This window comes from Malania oleifera, chromosome 9 (genome assembly GCF_029873635.1).
Source record: "Malania oleifera isolate guangnan ecotype guangnan chromosome 9, ASM2987363v1, whole genome shotgun sequence".
Taxonomy (NCBI): Eukaryota; Viridiplantae; Streptophyta; class Magnoliopsida; order Santalales; family Ximeniaceae; genus Malania; species Malania oleifera.
This window is the reverse complement of record NC_080425.1, coordinates 22418359-22435899: the sequence shown is the minus strand read 5'-3', so window position 1 is coordinate 22435899 and position 17541 is coordinate 22418359. Positions and strand designations below refer to the sequence as shown.

At 43.3% G+C, this 17541-nt stretch overlaps 1 protein-coding gene across 1 annotated transcript; it reads right to left on the bottom strand.

The window, feature by feature from the left end:
• Positions 1-16034: 16034 nt before the first annotated feature.
• LOC131163386 (uncharacterized) lies at positions 16035-16760 on the bottom strand. The gene has a single exon (XM_058119981.1). The coding sequence runs from the start codon at positions 16758-16760 to the stop codon at positions 16035-16037; it is 726 nt and encodes a 241-aa protein (XP_057975964.1).
• Positions 16761-17541: the final 781 nt, after the last annotated feature.

Sequence of the window (17541 nt, the reverse complement as noted above, 5' to 3'; positions counted from 1 at the left end):
GAAGTGCCTCTACCCATATCCACTTTGTCCTCCAGATTGGACCTGACCCTCACTGATCCGCAGATAAATCAATCTTTGCAAAATCTTCTATTACCACTGCCAATACCATATCCAATACCTCCTCGACCCTTTCCGCAGCCTACCCAGTTTCTTAACCCATACGTCATCAAACCATCCTCCTTCTCATACAACCTGTATTATGGTACCTTTGGTAATTTCTGTTTTGTAGGTACATGCTGTATTCATATATTCCTCGACTACAGAGACGTATGCCCATCGTCATGATCCAGCTAACCCAGAAATTCTATTATGGACCTCCTCCAGTTGTTCGATCCACTATCTACATGGAGAAGACGGTTAACAAGCTCGCATGGGAAAACCACAACTACGGAAGATGGACCTGGCGGAGCGAAGCCGTCACAATATTTTCATACTACTCCATCGCCCGTATTTTTACATCCTACCAGAAAGCTGTTATGGTCCCGAATCAAGCGGATGATGTCTACACTGTAACAACCTTTCTACCCTACCTGGCCAAGATAAAGTTCTCACTGCTGAACCACCCCTCTGTGAATTTGAACTGACCGGAAGTCCCTGCTCCGAGCTTTGTCGTGCTCATCCCGGATGAGATTCCTGCTCCCAAGCCACCAGACCCTCCAGATAGCCGAGGAACACAGATGATGAAGACCAACCCATACAAGAAATGACGTTCTATAACTAATAACCTCCGATTCATGGACAAATACGATGAGAACTACGTCAACCTGATCTCTCACCACATGCAGAATCCCAGATGACAATGCCACTTCCGGATCTCTTTATTTTTTTGTGTCAAAGTCCACAAGGTGGCGCCGTCCTAATATGTCTGTTGCTATGTCAGTTTGCTTAAAGTCCAAGCTTGTTGGCTGATGTTTCAATAAGTCTTGCATAATAAAGGTGGTGGGTCCACTACCCTCCTCACAAATGCAAGGCAATCCGCCCATTTGCTGTCCACCTTTATTATTCATGTCCGTTGTTGAGCCTTTTGACACAAGTGTGCCACCGATGCCATCAAAGTCTTTACTGCCTTGCTTCTAGTCATCGTCCAACTTTATGTCTCCGTCTAGTTTGCTTTATGTCACTGTCGTTGTTTGCTTATCATGTAAGTCTCGGGGTCTCAGACCTCTATATAAAGGGACTGCCTTCCCTTTTGTAAGGCAGAGCTAGATTGAGATCAGAGCAAGTTGAATTGAAATCAGAGCTAGTTGGAAAGAAGTTAGAGCAAGTTGAATTGAAATCAGAGTTAGTGTTTGCTTCCTTCCATGGCTTTCTAATCTCCTTCTTTCCCCTAAAGGCTAACTGCCCAAACAAAATAAAGGACCTTTTTTCTCTTACTTCTAATGGCCTTGTAATGTCTATATGATTTTACGAGGGATATCTTACAGTGGATCCCGTAACTTGCACAAGTCACGAGGATGAAGTTAGCTAACTTCTGTTTAAACGAAACTGTAATGGGTTTCCTTTCCACGATCGTATCTGGCGGCCGAGTATGCTCCTGTGTTGCCTCTATGCTGATTACTCACACCAGAAAGGTAAGTACGGCCCCCAGAGGAACCTCCTCTGGGACCAGCATTTTTGGTTGAAGACCCGAGGTTCTCTGTGAGTGGGCCGTGTGGAAGCCTGTGTTGGATATGTGGTCTACTGATTGGGTTTTCTTTCCCTTTGGAAGGTCTTGGGGCTCCCCGCTCTCTTGTGTATCAAGCCATGTCCTTTGCCTGAGTCCAGAAAATTTTTAGGCCATAAAGTAAATTAAGAAGCAACCTCGGTGCAAATAGCTGAAGGGGAAAAGTCTTATCTGGATGCTCATTCACAAAGCTCAGAAATTCACCGGCTCGACTCTCTCTTTCCCATCTCTCTCTCCTTCCACTATCAAGAAAACCACTTCTTCCCAAATTACAAACCTAGTAGAATACTCGTACATTTCCGATTCTTTCTGCACATATACAGGCAACCTCTCTCCCTCTTGTAAAGCCTACAACAACATATTCAGAAGAAAAAGTCCTTTAGCTAATCAAGTTCGTACTTTGCTCATTTCTCACAACCGACCAACAAGTTTCAAAGAGTTTGGTACAGACAACCGCTCTTGCAAGGTGCCCTTATTCCACCACACGAAAGACCAGTATGTTGTCTTAAGCTCATCAAGATTCTCTTCACCATTGGATTCGAAGGCATACCATACTTCACGGTGGTGCTGTCATACTCTTCTGACACTCCAGGGGCAGAAAAGGTCTTCCAGTCACCGCAGAATCACCTTTGCTGATACGACGTATACCGTATGAACATGCATCCAATCGGTCCCCCCGCTCCAAACCCCCCGCTATACAAAAGGAAGGAGGTTCCCTCATAAAGGAAGAGGGGGGTAGAATGAATAGAGGGAATCGTGAACGGGTTGAAAGGATAGAGTAAGTGAGGAGAGAGACCAGGGGGAGCCGAGTACTACCACAATGATAAAAAGGGGCAACCAGGAAATGCGGTGGGGAAACGCCTGGGGAAGCAGCACAAAACTTACAGGGGAGCCGGACCAGCGTTCTCGCTAACCACTCTCCAAGTGGTAGCGTGTGGGTCCTCACATTCTTTCCCAACTTCAAACATTCCTCTCAGAGACAAGAACCCTGAGGAACTGTAGAAGGTTCAACTGCAATCACCTGGCGCTCACAAGTCTCTTCAGTCCTACAGCTACTCTGGCACATCACTGCTCTACAGACTCCACGATCACGCGGTGATCTTCCGTGCCAGGACATCTAAGATACCATCCGATCACTGCGGAACGCGAAGATGACATTTTCCAACCATTCGCAAACAAGAGATCCCACGCAAATCCCTAGAGAAAAGAACTGAAAGATCTCATTTCCTCTTGAATGGATCTCTCCATCTATGAGCCAGCTTCATCAACATCCTCAACCGATCCATCTTTCAGATCCAATTCCAAAGCTTCCCTATGGTACGTAAAGACGGTTTCACACCGAAAGCAAAACGGCTCCTAATCAGTACACCTCCTTTGTTCCAGTCATTAATGATCAGACCTTTTACTTTCGATGATGACATTCAGTGCAGTCATGTTTGAAGCAGACGGCTCTCTCCTATCTATAACAACAAAATTGAAGGTCACTCACATATGGGATGTTGCCCCATCCATGGCGGATCCAGCCTGCTCCTCCGTCAAACAACAACAATATAAACTAAAACCATCCTTCAAAAAACCGTTTTCTCTCCAACAGAAAACCCGATGACCCACCACGCCCATGGATAGGCAGCCTCGCCCAGATCCAAAACCACAACCTTTATGGATCTAACTATCAGAGCCTTGACATTCTTCGAGAAGAAGGTCTCTCCTCCTTAAGAACCTTAACCAGAACCAATATACAAACTGAACCCACACAAACGCCAGTTTCCCCTACCTCCAGAAGCCTGCCAATCCCTTGTTTTCATGGTTTCTTCCCTATACAAACAGTTTTTACACCCTTGAAACCAATATACGATTCCGACCTTCACTCGAGACCATTCATCCAACCCTCGGAAGTTCAACCAGACGGATCAAGGAAGCTTCCAACACAGCTGACGTTCTAACTGGCAGACCCAGAATGCTAGAACACAAAACATTACGCTGATGCCATTGACAACCAAAGGTTTGACAGACTCCTCAACGCATGGCGCTCAGATGAATCCACGATTTGACACCCTTGATTCCAGAATTGAAGCATTATATGATGATCTTAAAGAAAATCGATGTTTCTCTTAGTTCTGAACTCAGACATGTCATCCTGAAGATACTTTGGATCCTTATCAGTGCGAAAGAAGAAGAAATCAGAAGACGCGAGAAGAAGTATCACAGATTTAACGAAATATCGGCCAGCCTTTACACCACTTACACACCAAAACATTTCCGTATTCTCCATCATATTCCTTCAGGCCACAGCACCACCAACACCATCTTACATACAGCCTGATTATTCAACACTTCAATCTACTACTATCTAAACGGCTGAATTCCTGAGAAAACTTGCCCTCATTCCATCAGCTAGCTCCTGTTTGTTCGCAATCTCCAATCCCAGCAACAACCTTGCCACCTGAACCTATTCATCAGCCTCCCGAACAATGTTTGATCAGCAACGCAAAGTCATTTGTTTTCCCGGATCAATCTCCATCATTTCTTGCTGCCAATTCCTGAAATTCCCTATTGAAGAAACATGATTGTTTCCTCCACTGAAGTGAAACTCTTCCTCATCCACAGATCAAGAGATCACGATCTTACCCTATGAATGATGGCATCCTCCCACAGAACCAGGATCGTCCAGACTCAATGAATCCATGACAGTCCTATACCAGCTCCCTATTGTGGAAGAACCCTCGGAGCCAACCTCGCTCCTCCTCAATCGCTCCGCATCATTCAACCAACAACTCATGGTTCTCCTTTTGACGTATTACCTCAACCAATTGAGAGAACAGAATTGGTGGAATTTTGGGGCATGGATTGATCTCCACTCGCAAACCCGGGAACACTTACACATCACGGTCTTGTTGAATTTACAAACATCCAGAGTTACTAGTACCTTAAGAGATTGGTTCCAATTCTTGGTGACTTCAGACCGTTCTTCATTCATTCTCAGATTTTCCTCCTTTGCAATTGGGAACCCTCTACAGAGAATTTGGGTTGGTGCTCCAGACATAATTGCCCATGTTTTGTTCGTCAAGATTTTTTGAGATGAATGTTGTTCTAAAGAAGAGGATCTTGTTTTCATTTCACGAATGTCTAAAACAGGTATTTATCTTCTTGGTGGATTCGTGATGATCCTCTCAGACCAGTGTATAAATCAATTCTTACCAGAAGATACCAATCCACCAGCCAACTTACAGAGAAGATCGCTTAGCTCTCTCGTCCTCTCAAAGAAAGCCTCTTGGAGATTCATCAACTGGCACTCACACGCTCTTGTAAGTTATGTGCACTCCATCAACTATTCTCAAAGATTATCAAGCCGAACCATAGTTTCCTCAGCAATGCAAAAGCCCATTTACACAGATCAATGCAAAGAGAAGATTGCATCTGTATTCCCCAAGAAGAAGAAGCATTTTAAGCCTACGGTTCTGAAAAACTTTCAAAGAAGATCTAGAAAAAGAAACGATTCAGATTCTTCGAGAAGAAACATAAGAGATCTGGACAATCTCCTCGCTGTTTCATTTTGCAATAAGAAGGACAACTATGCAACACTGCCCGAAAACAGACAAAGTCTGGCAAGCTTGCTCAACATTTCCAAACTGAAGAATTAGATGCGACCAGCATCTATCTCTCAGAACAAGAAGAGATACATAAGATCAACAGTTCTCGTCTCCCGACTCAGCAACTCTGATTCAACAATATTATCAGACAATGAAATCCTTCAATTCAACGCAGTCCAGCTTTTCTATTTCCCAGAATCCATCCTCAAATCAGTCCACATGTCCAATCCACTCTTTCCTGAAAACCAGGTACCTAGTCCCGCTGTTTGCATTCATTGATACTCTGGATCTCATAAGACCCATGATCAATCCTCAAGGTCTTACCACCAGACTGTTGGTCTTCCCATACTCAGTTTTTTCAACAGCACCACGTGCTCAAATCTTTAACAATCATTATTTTCCCCAAGAACAAAACTTGGAAATTAAACGTCATTCTAATTGGCATCTTTGGACTTCAGTAATCGGTAGTCCACTCCTAAAAGGATGTTCTTTAGGAGGGGATGTTTTGTCTTTTCGAATCCATTAAAATTCTTCGCACTGGAATTAAGTACAAAAGAGAATTCAAACGCCTTTTACCACCTTTCCCCCCGACAAACAAGATTTATTCTCTTTTCGTATTCCTGTCCAGATTTCCAGTCCATTCCCAAAACAAACTCGAGGTTATGTCTGAAAGTCATGATCAGTTTATTCATGATCATCCACTTTGAAAAACCCAGATTTCTTCATCCACATTCCCTTCACAGGCGTAATGAGATGTCAGTCCAACTAAAGCACACATCCGGAATGTTCCTTCATACCTTAATTGCCAAGAGAATGTTATTCTTTCTAAGCAAGGTCTCATTGAACCAACCAATTCCTTTCCTCTTGGTCATTCAAAACATATCTATTTGAAAAAAGATCAGAGAAGATCAGAGTAAAAAAGAGATTGGTTATTGATTATAAGCCGTTTAATGTGTTCATCATGGATGACAATTCCCTATTCCAAAGCCAGAAAAACAGTTCATTCCTCTTTCTGAGGCAAGATATTTTCAAAGTTCGATCTTAAAGTGTCATTTTGGCACTCGGTATCACCCCAGATGATAGATACAAGACAACGTTCTGTATACCGACTGAACAATTCCAATGGACAGTTTTACCCTTCGGTTTTAAAGATCGCGTCGTCCACTGTTTCCAAAAAGCGATGCCATGATCCTTCATCCTATTCGCTATCATCTTGATCTACATCATTATATTTATTGTTCTCAATAGTCATGCAGAACATCATACTTCTTGACATTTTTCAATCTCACCAGTTGGCATCACAGTACGGGATCATGTTATCAGAAAGAAAAGCGTGCTTTGGACAAGAAGAAATTGATTTTCTGGGATGAAAATTTCCCACGGTACTATCCAGCCCAGGTCCACATTCTCGCCGAACATTTTATGAAGTTTCAGATCTATCTTTCCTGTCAAGAAATTTCAACATTTTCTTGGCATAACATTAATATAAGACTTCACATCCCGCCACGCAAGCCTCATACAGCTCCCTGTCCACTTTTTGAGAGAACCCTCCCCATGGGGCCCCGGATCAGACAAGTCTAAGCAAACATTTGAAAAAAGCTCCAAGGATCCACCGCCTCTTGACTATTCCATCACGTCAGCTCATCCTCGCAGTCCAGAATGCAAGTTAAAAAATCAAAACAATCACAGAATTCCTTTTGTTGTGCATGTTACTTGAATATACGACACCATAACGAGGCCACTGTGGACACTCAAGTCGGAGAATTCAAGGATTCACACAAAACATTATCACACCACCCGTTTCAAGGAGTATTGCAGTGAAAAAGGAATCCAAAAGTTTGACTTTTATGTCAGATCAAAGCACTTCACTGTCGAAATGGATAACTCATCCTTTCCGAAGATGCTTGAATTCCACAATAAGATTCTCCCTGATCCGCAGATACTCAGATTGAAAGATTGGTTTTCCCGATATGACTTCTCCGTGAAGCATATAAAAGGCGACCATAATGTTCTCGCAGACATGTTATCTCGCCCCAGGAAAACAGCCTTCCTCATAACCAGCCATCAAGCCATACCACTGATACTCATGGCCTCGTCCTCATCCTCTCCTCCTGATATACTCTACCTAAGTGCCTCTACCCATATCCACTTTCCTCCAGATATGGAACCTGACCTCACTGATCCAGATAAAATCAAATCTTGTGCAAGAATCTTCTATTACCACTATGCCAAGACCATAGGCCAATACCCGACCTTTCCAGCCTACCCATTTCTTAACCCATACGTCATCGAACCATCCTCCTTCCACAAACATGTATTATGGTATCTCTGGTATATTTCTGTTTTGCAGGTACATGCTGTATTCATCCCGCTACAGGAGACGTATACCCATCTTCATGATCCAGCTAACCAGAAATCACTATTCTGGACCTTCCTCCAATTGTTCGATCCACTATCTACCTGGAGAAAGACGCTAACAGCTCTCATGGGAAACCACAACTTATGGAAGATGGACCCAGCAGAAGCAGAAGCCGTACACAGTATTTTCATACTCCATCGACCGTATTTCTACAATCCTACCAGAAAGCTGTTATGGTCCTAGAATCAAGCTTATGAATGGGATACTCTGTACAACCTTTCTACATGGCCAAGATACAAGTTCTCATTGCTAAACCACCTCTGTGAATTAAATGACCTAAAGTCCTGCTCCGAGCTCGTCGTCCTCATCCCTGACGAGATTCCTGCTCCAAAGCCACCAGACCCTCCAGATCCAGATAATCCAATGGACACAGATGATGAAGACAACCCATACAAGAAAATGACGTTCTACCATCCGATTCATGGACAGATAACGGATGAAGACTACGTCAACCTGAATCTCTCACCATCATGCAGAAGTCCAAAATGACAGGCTACGTCCGTGTCTACTTTATGTATTATTAGTGTTAAAGTCCACAATGGTGGGCCGTCCTATGTCTGTGTGCGATGTAAGTTTGCTTAAGGTCCAAGTTTGTTGGCTTGATGTGTCAATAAGTCTTGCATAATTAAAGGTGGTGGGTCACTCCCGCACAAATGCAGCCGCCCATGTGCTGTCACCTTTACTTATGTCAGTTGTCAGTTGTTGAGTCCTTTTGACAAAAGTTGCCAGCCGATGCCATAAAGTCTTTACTGACTTTGCTTTATGTCATCGTCCAACTTTATGTCTTTGTCTAGTTTGCTTTATGTCACTCTCGTTGTTTGCTTATCATGTAAGTCTCGGGGTTTCAGACCTCTATATAAAGGGACTGCCTTCCCTTTTGTAAGGCAGAGCTAGATTGAGATCAGAGCAAGTTGAATTGAAATCAGAGCTAGTGTTTGCCTTCCTTCCATGGCTTTCTAATCTCCTTCTTTCCCCTAAAGGCTAACTGCCCGAAGGACTTCTGTTCTCTTACTTCTATGGACTTGTAATGTCTATATGATGTTACGAGGGATATCTTTACAGTGGATACCCGTAACCTACCGAGTCACTGAGGAGTGGCATAAGGCTAACTTCTGGTTTAACGAAACTGTAATGGGTTCCTTGCAACGATGGTATCATGGCGCCGAGTATGCTCTGTGCTTGCCTCTATGAGGATCCTGCACACCAGAAAGGTAGTACGGTCCCCGAAGACCTCCTCTGAGAAAGCATTTTGGTTGAAAGACCCGAGTTCTTCGTTGAGTGGCCGTGTGGAAGGCCTGTGTTGGAGATGTGGTCTAAGATTGGGTTGCTTTCCTTTGGAAGGTCTTGGGGCTCCCGACTCTCGTGTGGTATCAGAGCCATGTCCTTGCCTAGAGTCCAAGGAAAAGTTTATGCCATAGAAGTAAATTATAGAAGTACTGAGGTGCAAATAGCTGAAAGGGGAAAATTCATTATCCATGGATTCTCATTCACAAAGCTCAGAAATTACACCTGCTCGACTCTCTTCTTCCATCTCTCTACCTTCCAGTATCAAGAAAACCACTTCTTCCAAGATTACAAACCTAGTAGAATACTCGTAGATTCCTGACTCTGCACAGATACAGGAAACCTCTCTCCCTCTTGTAAATCCTTACAATATATTTAGAAGAAAAAAGTCCTTAGCTAATCAAGTTCGTACTTTGCTCATTTCTCACAACCGACCACAAGTCAAAGAGTTTGTACGGACAACCGCTCTTGACAAGTGCCTTATTCCAGCCACAACGAAAGAACAATATGTCGATCTTGAGCTCGATCAAGATCTCATCAACCAGTGGATTCGAGAAGGCTACACACATCTTCACTTTGGTGCTGTCAGACTCCTTCTGACACTCAATGGCAGAAAAGGTCTTCCAGTCACCGCCAGAATCACTTTGCTGAATACGACGTATACGCAGTATGAACATGCAGCAATCGGTACCTCGCTAACCACTCTCCAAGCTGGTAGCGTGTGTCTCACATTCTTTCCCAACTTCAACATTCCTCTCAGAGACAAGAACCTGAGGAACTGTATGAAGGTTCAACTGCAAATCACTGGCGCCCCACAAGTCTCATCAGCCTACATGGCTACTCTGCATCATCAACTGATCTACAGACTCCAAGATCACGCCGTTGATCTTCCTTTACCAGGACAGTCTGAAGATACCATCCTGATCACTGCGGAACGCGAAGATGACATTCCAACCATTCTGCAGATCCCACGGCAAATCCCTAGAGAAGAACTGAAAGATCTCATTCCTCTTGAATGGATCTCCAGCTATGAGTAGCTTCATCAACAGTCCTCACCGATCCATCTTTCAGATCCAAAATTCCAAAGACTTCCAGATGGTACGGTAAAGACGATTTTCAACCTGAAAGACACGGCATCATCCAGTACACCTCCGGTGTTCCAGTCATTAATGATCAGACCTGTTACTTTCGAGGATGACATTCCAGTCAATCATGTTGAAGCAGACGGATCTCCTATCTATACAGACAAAATTGAAGGTCACTTCATATGGGATGTTAACCCATCCATGTGCGATCCAGACTGCTTATGCCGTCAAAAACAACAAAGAGAAACTAAACCATCCTGCAAACCGTTTTCTCCCAACAGAAAACCCGATGACCCATCCAGCCCATGGATAGGCATCCGACGCCCAGATCCAAAACCAAAACCTTTATGGATCTACGATAGAGCCCTTGAAATTCTTCGAGAAGAAGGTCTCCTTCCTCCTGAAGAACCTGAACCAGAACCATATCAAACTGAACCCTACCAAAGGAAAGCAACCCAATCTTAGACCACATCTCCAACACAGGCCTTCCACACGGCCACTCAACGGAGAACTCGGGTCTTTCAACCAAAATGCTTTCTTAGAGGAGGTCTTCGGGGACCGTACTACCTTTCTGGTGTGCAGGATCCTCATAGAGGCAAGCACAGAGCATACTCGGCGCCATGATACGATCGTTGCAAGGAACCCATTACAGTTTCGTTAAACCAGAAGTTAGCCTTATGCCACTCCTCAGTGACTCGGCAGGTTACGGGTATCCACTGTAAAGATATCCCTCGTAACATCATATAGACATTACAAGTCCATAGAAGTAAGAGAACAGAAGTCCTTCGGGCAGTTAGCCTTTAGGGGAAAGAAGGAGATTAGAAAGCCATGGAAGGAAGCAAACACTAACTCTGATTTCAATTCAACTTGCTCTAACTTCTTTCCAACTAGCTCTGCCTTACAAAAGGGAAGGCAGTCCCTTTATATAGAGGTCTGAGACCTCAAAAACTTACATGATACGCAAACAACGAGAGTGACATAAAGCAGACTCGACTGAGACATAAAGTTGGACGATGACATAAAGCAAAGCCGGTGAAGACTTTGTGGCATCGACTGACAACTTTGTCAAAAGGACTTAACAACTGACAACTGACATAAGTAAAGGTGACAGCATATGGGCGGCTGCATTTGTGGGGGAGTGACCCACCACCTTTAATTATGCAAGACTTATTGACACATCAAGCCAACAAGCTTGGACTTTAAGCAAACTTACATCGCACACAGACATAGGACGGCCCACCATTGTGGACTTTGACACTAATAATACATAAAGTAGACACGGACGTGGCCTGTCACCTTGGACTTCTGCATGATGGTGAGAGATTCAGGTTGACGTAGTCTTCATCCATTATCTGTCCATGAATCGGATGGTAGAACGTCATTTTCTTGTATGGGTTGTCTTCATCATCTGTGTCCATCGGATCATCTGGAGGGTCTGGTGGCTTTGGAGCAGGAATCTCGTCAGGGATGAGCACGACGAGCTCGGAGCAGGACTTCAGGTCATTCAATTCACAGAGGTGGTTCAGCAGTGAGAACTTGTATCTTGGCCAGGTAGAAAGGTTGTACAGTGTTTCCCATTGATACGCTTGATTCTGGGACCATAACAGCTTTCTGGTAGGATTGTAAAAATACGGTCGATGGAGTATGAAAATACTGTGTACGGCTTCTGCTTCCGCCGGGTCCATCTTCCATAAGTTGTGGTTTCCCATGAGAGCTGTTAACCTCTTTCTCCAGGTAGATAGTCGATCGAACAATTGGAGGAAGGTTTGGAATAGTGATTTCTGGTTAGCTGGATCATGAAGATGGGCATACGTCTCCTGTAGAGGGATGAATACAGCATGTACCTGCAAAACATAAATATACCAAAGGTACCATAACACATGTGTATAGAAGGAGGATGGTTTGATGACGTATGGGTTAAGAAATGGGTAGGCTGGAAAGGTCGGGTATTGGCCTATGGTCTTGGCATAGTGGTAATAGAAGATTCTTGCACAAGATTTGATTTTATCTGGATCAGTGAGGTCAGGTTCCATATCTGGAGGAAAGTGGATATGGGTAGAGGCACTTAGGTAGAGTATATCAGGAGGAGAGGATGAGGACGAGGCCATGAGTATCAGTGGTATGGCTTGGTGGCTGGTAATGAGGAAGGCTGTTTTCCTGGGGCGAGATAACATGTCTGCGAGAACATTATGGTCGCCTTTTTTATGCTTCACGGAGAAGTCATATCGGGAAAACCAATCTTTCAATCTGAGTATCTGCGGATCAGGGAGAATCTTATTGTGGAATTCAAGCATCTTCGGAAAGGATGAGTTATCCATTTCGACAGTGAAGTGCTTTGATCTGACATAAAAGTCAAACTTTTGGATTCCATTTTTCACTGCAATTATCTCCTTGAAAACGGTGTGATAATGTTTCTGTGAATCCTTGAATTCTCCGCTTGCGTGTCCACAGTAGGCTGTTCTGTTGTCCTTATCTTCAAGTAACAGTGCACCCCAAAAATGATCACTTGCATCTGACTGGAGGATGAGATTGACGGTAGATGGAATAGTCAGAGGCGGTGGATCCTTGGCAGCTTTTTTCAAATGTTTGATAGCACTTGTCTGATCAGGGCCCCATGGGGGAGGTTTCTTCTTCAACAGCTGCGACAGGGAGCTGGTATGATGGCTTGCGTGCGGGATGAAGTCTCTTATATAATTGATTATGCCAAGAAATTGTTGAATTTCCTTGACAGAAAGATCAGTATCTGGAAACTTCAATAAATGTTCTGCGAGATGTGGACCTGGGCTGATAGTACCGTGGGAAATTTTCATCCCCAGAAAATCAATTTCTTCTTGTCCAATCACGCTTTTCTTTTCTGATAACATGATCCCGTACTGTGATGCCAACTGGTGAAAATGTTCAAGAAGCTGATGATGTTCTGCATGACTATTTGAGAACAATAATATATCATCGATGTAGATCAATGTACTATGCAGAATAGGATTGAAGATCCTGGTCATCGCTTTTTGAAACAGTGACGACGCGATCTTTAAACCGAAGGGTAAAACTGTCCATTGGAATTGTTCATTCGGTATACAGAACGCTGTCTTGTATCTGTCATCTGGGTGAATACCGAGTTGCCAAAATGCACCTTTAAGATCGAACTTTGAAAATATCTGTGCTTCAGCAAGATGGATGAACTGTGTTCTGGCTTTTGGAATAGGGAATTTGTCATCCCTGATGAACACATTCAACGGCTTATAATCAATAACCAATCTCTTTTTTCCTCTGATCTTCTCTGATCTTTTTTCAACATAGAATGCTTGACATGCCCAAGAGGAATTGGTTGGTTCAATGAGACCTTGTCTTAGTAAAGAATAACATTCTTCTCTGGCTAACTTAAGGTCTGAAGGAGACATTCCCGGATGTGTAGCTTTAGTTGGACTGACATCTTCATTAAGCTTGAAGGGAATGTGGATGAAGAAATCTGGGTTTTTCCAAAGTGGATGATCATGAATAAACTGATCATGACTTTCAGCACATAACTTCAGAAGTTTGTTTTGGATGGACTGGAAATCTGGACAGGAATACGAAAGAGAATAAATCTTGTTTGTCGGGGTAAAAGGCTTGAATTCTCTTTTGTACTTAATTCCAGTGGGAAGAATCCTTAATGATTTCGAAAGACAATAAACATCCCATCCTAAAAGAACATCCTTTTGAGGGAGTGGACTACCGATTACCTGAGTCAAAATGATGCAATTAGGAAGGAGTTTAATCCCAATTTTGTTCTTGGAAATCAAAGAGGTTGAAAAGATTTGATCATTGGCTGCTCTGAAAAACTGAGTGTGGGAAGACCAACAGTCTAGAGGTAAGACTTTAGGATTGATCATGGTCTTATGAGATCCTGTATCAATGAATGCAACAACAGGAATAGGTTTACCATGTTTTTCTGGAAGGAGCTGGATCTGGACATGAGGACTGATTTGAGAATTTTGAGAAAATAGAACAGGCTGGACTGGTTGAATCTGAAGAGATTCATCTGTCTGATAATCATTGTCTGAATCAGAAGTTGCTGAGTCAGTGAGGACGAGAACTGTATCTTCTGTCATCTCTTCTTGTTCTGAGAGAATAGATTCTGCGTCTGCATCTAATTCTTCATTTTGTAACTGTTGAGCAAGCTTTGCAGACTTTGTCCTGTTCTTCGGGCACTGTTTTGCATAGTGTCCTTTCTTCTTGCAAATGAAACAGCGAGGAGATTTGTCATATCCTCTTCTGTTCTTCTTCTTGAAGAATCTGAATCTTTTCTTCTTTCTATGATCTTTCTTTGAAAGTTTTTCAGAACCGTAGTCTTTAAAATGCTTCTTCTTCTTGGGACTACAGATGCAATTCTTCTCTTTGCATTTGATCTGTAAATAGGGCTTTTTGCATTGCTTCGTGAACTTATGGTTCTGCTTGATCATCTTTGAGAATAGTTGATGAGTGTCACATAACTTCTCAAGAGCTGTGAGTGCCAGTTGATGAATTTCTCCAAGAGAGATTTCTTTGAGAGGCCGAGAGAGTGAAGCGATCTTTCTCTGTAAGTCTGGCTGGATATCTTCTGGTAATGAATTGATATAAACTTGTCTGAGATTATCATCATGAAATCCACCAAGAAGATAATACCTTTTAGACATTCTTTGATAATGAAAATCAAGATCCTTCTTCTTTAGAGAGCAACATCTCATCTCAAAATATTCTTGACGAACAACATTGGCATGTATGTCTGGATCACCAACAAATTCTCTGTAGAGTGTTCCCAATGCAAAGGAGGGAATCTGGGAATTAATGAATGTAACTTGTCTGAATTCACCAAGACTTTGGAACCAATCTCTTAGTGTACCAGTAAATCTGGATGTAAATTCAACAAGAACTGATTGTAATGTGTTCCCGGGCTTTGAAAGTTGGAGATCAATCCATGCACCAAATTCACCAATTCTGTCTCTCCACTTGGTTGGAGGTAATCCGTCAAAAGAGAACCATGAGTTGTTGGTTGAATGATGAGGAGCCGATTGAGGAGGAGCCGAGGTGGCTTCCGAGGGTTCTTCCACAATAGGGACTGTGGTATCGGACTCGTCATGGAATTCATGAGTTCTGGACGATCCTGGTTCTATGGGAGATGCCATCATCATGTTGGTGAGATCAGTAATCTCTTGCTCTGAGGAAGAGGAAGATGTTTCAGCTTCAGTGGAAACATCACTGTTGTCTTCAGTAGGTATTTCAGGAATTGGATCAGCAAGGAAAGATGGAGATTGATCAGGTGAAACAAATGGACTTTTGAGTTGCTGATCAACATGTTCAGGTGGTTGATGAATAGGTTCAGGTGGCAAAGGTTTTGCTGGGATTGGAGATCTACGAGCAACAGGAGCTGCTGGAATAAGGGAGTGTTTTCTCAGGATTTCAGCAGTAGATTTAAAGTGTTTGGAATAATCAGGCTGTCTGTAAGATGGTGTAGGTGGTGATTGAGGAATGAAGGAATATGATGGAGCATATGGAAATGCTTTTGGTGTGTAGGTTGGTGTAGGAGGAGCTGGACGATATTCTCGTTCAATCTGTGATACTTCTTCTCTGAGTCTTCTGATTTCTTCTTCTTTAGCACTGAATAAGGATCCAAAGTATCCTTCAGAGATGAAATGTCTGAGTTCAGAACTAAGAACATCGATTCTTCTTTTAAGATCATCATATAATGCTTCAATTCTGGAATCAAGGGTGTCAAATCGTTGATTCATCTGAGCGCCATGGTTGATGAGTCTGTCAACTTTGTTGTCAATGGCATTCAGCGTCATGTTTTGTGTTCTAGCATTCTGGGTTTGCCAGTTCAGAACTTGTTCAGCTTGTGATGGAAGCTTCCTTGATCCGTCTGGTTGAACTTCAGAGGGTTGGATGAATGGTCTAGAGTGAAGGTTGGAATCGTATGATCTGGTTTCCAAGGGTGGAAACTGTTTGTCATATGGAGAAACCATGAAACAAGGGATTGGCTAGGCTTCTGGAGGTATGGAAACTGGAGTTTGGTAGGGTTCAGTTTGATATGGTTCTGGTTCAGGTTCTTCAGGAGGAAGGAGACCTTCTTCTCGAAGAATTTCAAGGGCTCTATCGTAGATCCACAAGGGTTTCGGTTTTGGATCTGGGCGTCGGATGCCTATCCATGGGCTGGATGGGTCATCGGGTTTTCTGTTGGGAGAAAACGGTTTGCAGGATGGTTTAGTTTCTCTTTGTTGTTTTTGACGGCATGAGCAGTCTGGATCGCACATGGATGGGTCAACATCCCATATGAAGTGACCTTCAATTTTGTCTGTATAGATAGGAGATCCGTCTGCTTCAACATGACTGACTGGAATGTCATCCTCGAAAGTAACAGGTCTGATCATTAATGACTGGAACACCGGAGGTGTACTGGATGATGCCGTGTCTTTCGGGTTGAAAACCGTCTTTACCGTACCATCTGGAAGTCTTTGGAATTTTGGATCTGAAAGATGGATCGGTGAGGACTGTTGATGAAGCTGCTCATAGCTGGAGATCCATTCAAGAGGAATGAGATCTTTCAGTTCTTCTCTAGGGATTTGCCGTGGGATCTGCAGAATGGTTGGAATGTCATCTTCGCGTTCCGCAGTGATCAGGATGGTATCTTCAGACTGTCCTGGTAAAGGAAGATCAACGGCGTGATCTTGGAGTCTGTAGATCAGTTGATGATGCAGAGTAGCCATGTAGGCTCAAGAGACTTGTGGAGCGCCAGTGATTTGCAGTTGAACCTTCATACAGTTCCTCAGGTTCTTGTCTCTGAGAGGAATGTTGAAGTTGGGAAAGAATGTGAGACACACGCTACCAGCTTGGAGAGTGGTTAGCGAGGTACCGATTGCTGCATGTTCATACTGCGTATACGTCGTATTCAGCAAAGTGATTCTGGCGGTGACTGGAAGACCTTTTCTGCCATGGAGTGTCAGAAGGAGTCTGACAGCACCAAAGTGAAGATGTGTGTAGCCTTCTCGAATCCACTGGTTGATGAGATCTTGATCGAGCTCAAGATCGACATACTGTTCTTTAGTTGTGGCTGGAATAAGGCACTTGTCAAGAGCGGTTGTCTGTACAAACTCTTTGACTTGTGGTCGGTTGTGAGAAATGAGCAAAGTACGAACTTGATTAGCTAAAGACTTTTTTCTTCTGAATATGTTGTAAGGATTTACAAGAGGGAGAGAGGTTTCCTGTATCTGTGCAGAATCAGGAATGTACGAGTATTCTACTAGGTTTGTAATCTTGGAAGAAGTGGTTTTCTTGATAGTGGAAGGTAGAGAGATGGAAGAAGAGAGTCGAGCAGGTGTAATTTCTGAGCTTTGTGAATGAGAATCCATGGATAATGAATTTTCCCCTTTCAGCTATTTGCACCGAGGTGCTTCTATAATTTACTTCTATGGCCTAAACTTTTCCCTGGACTCCAGGCAAGGACATGGCTCTGATACCACACGAGAGTCGGGAGCCCCAAGACCTTCC

Bases quoted from the DNA above. Each gene is read 5' to 3' on its own strand.
- LOC131163386 (XM_058119981.1), bottom strand. From the start codon at position 16,760: ATGGCTACTCTGCATCATCAACTGATCTACAGACTCCAAGATCACGCC.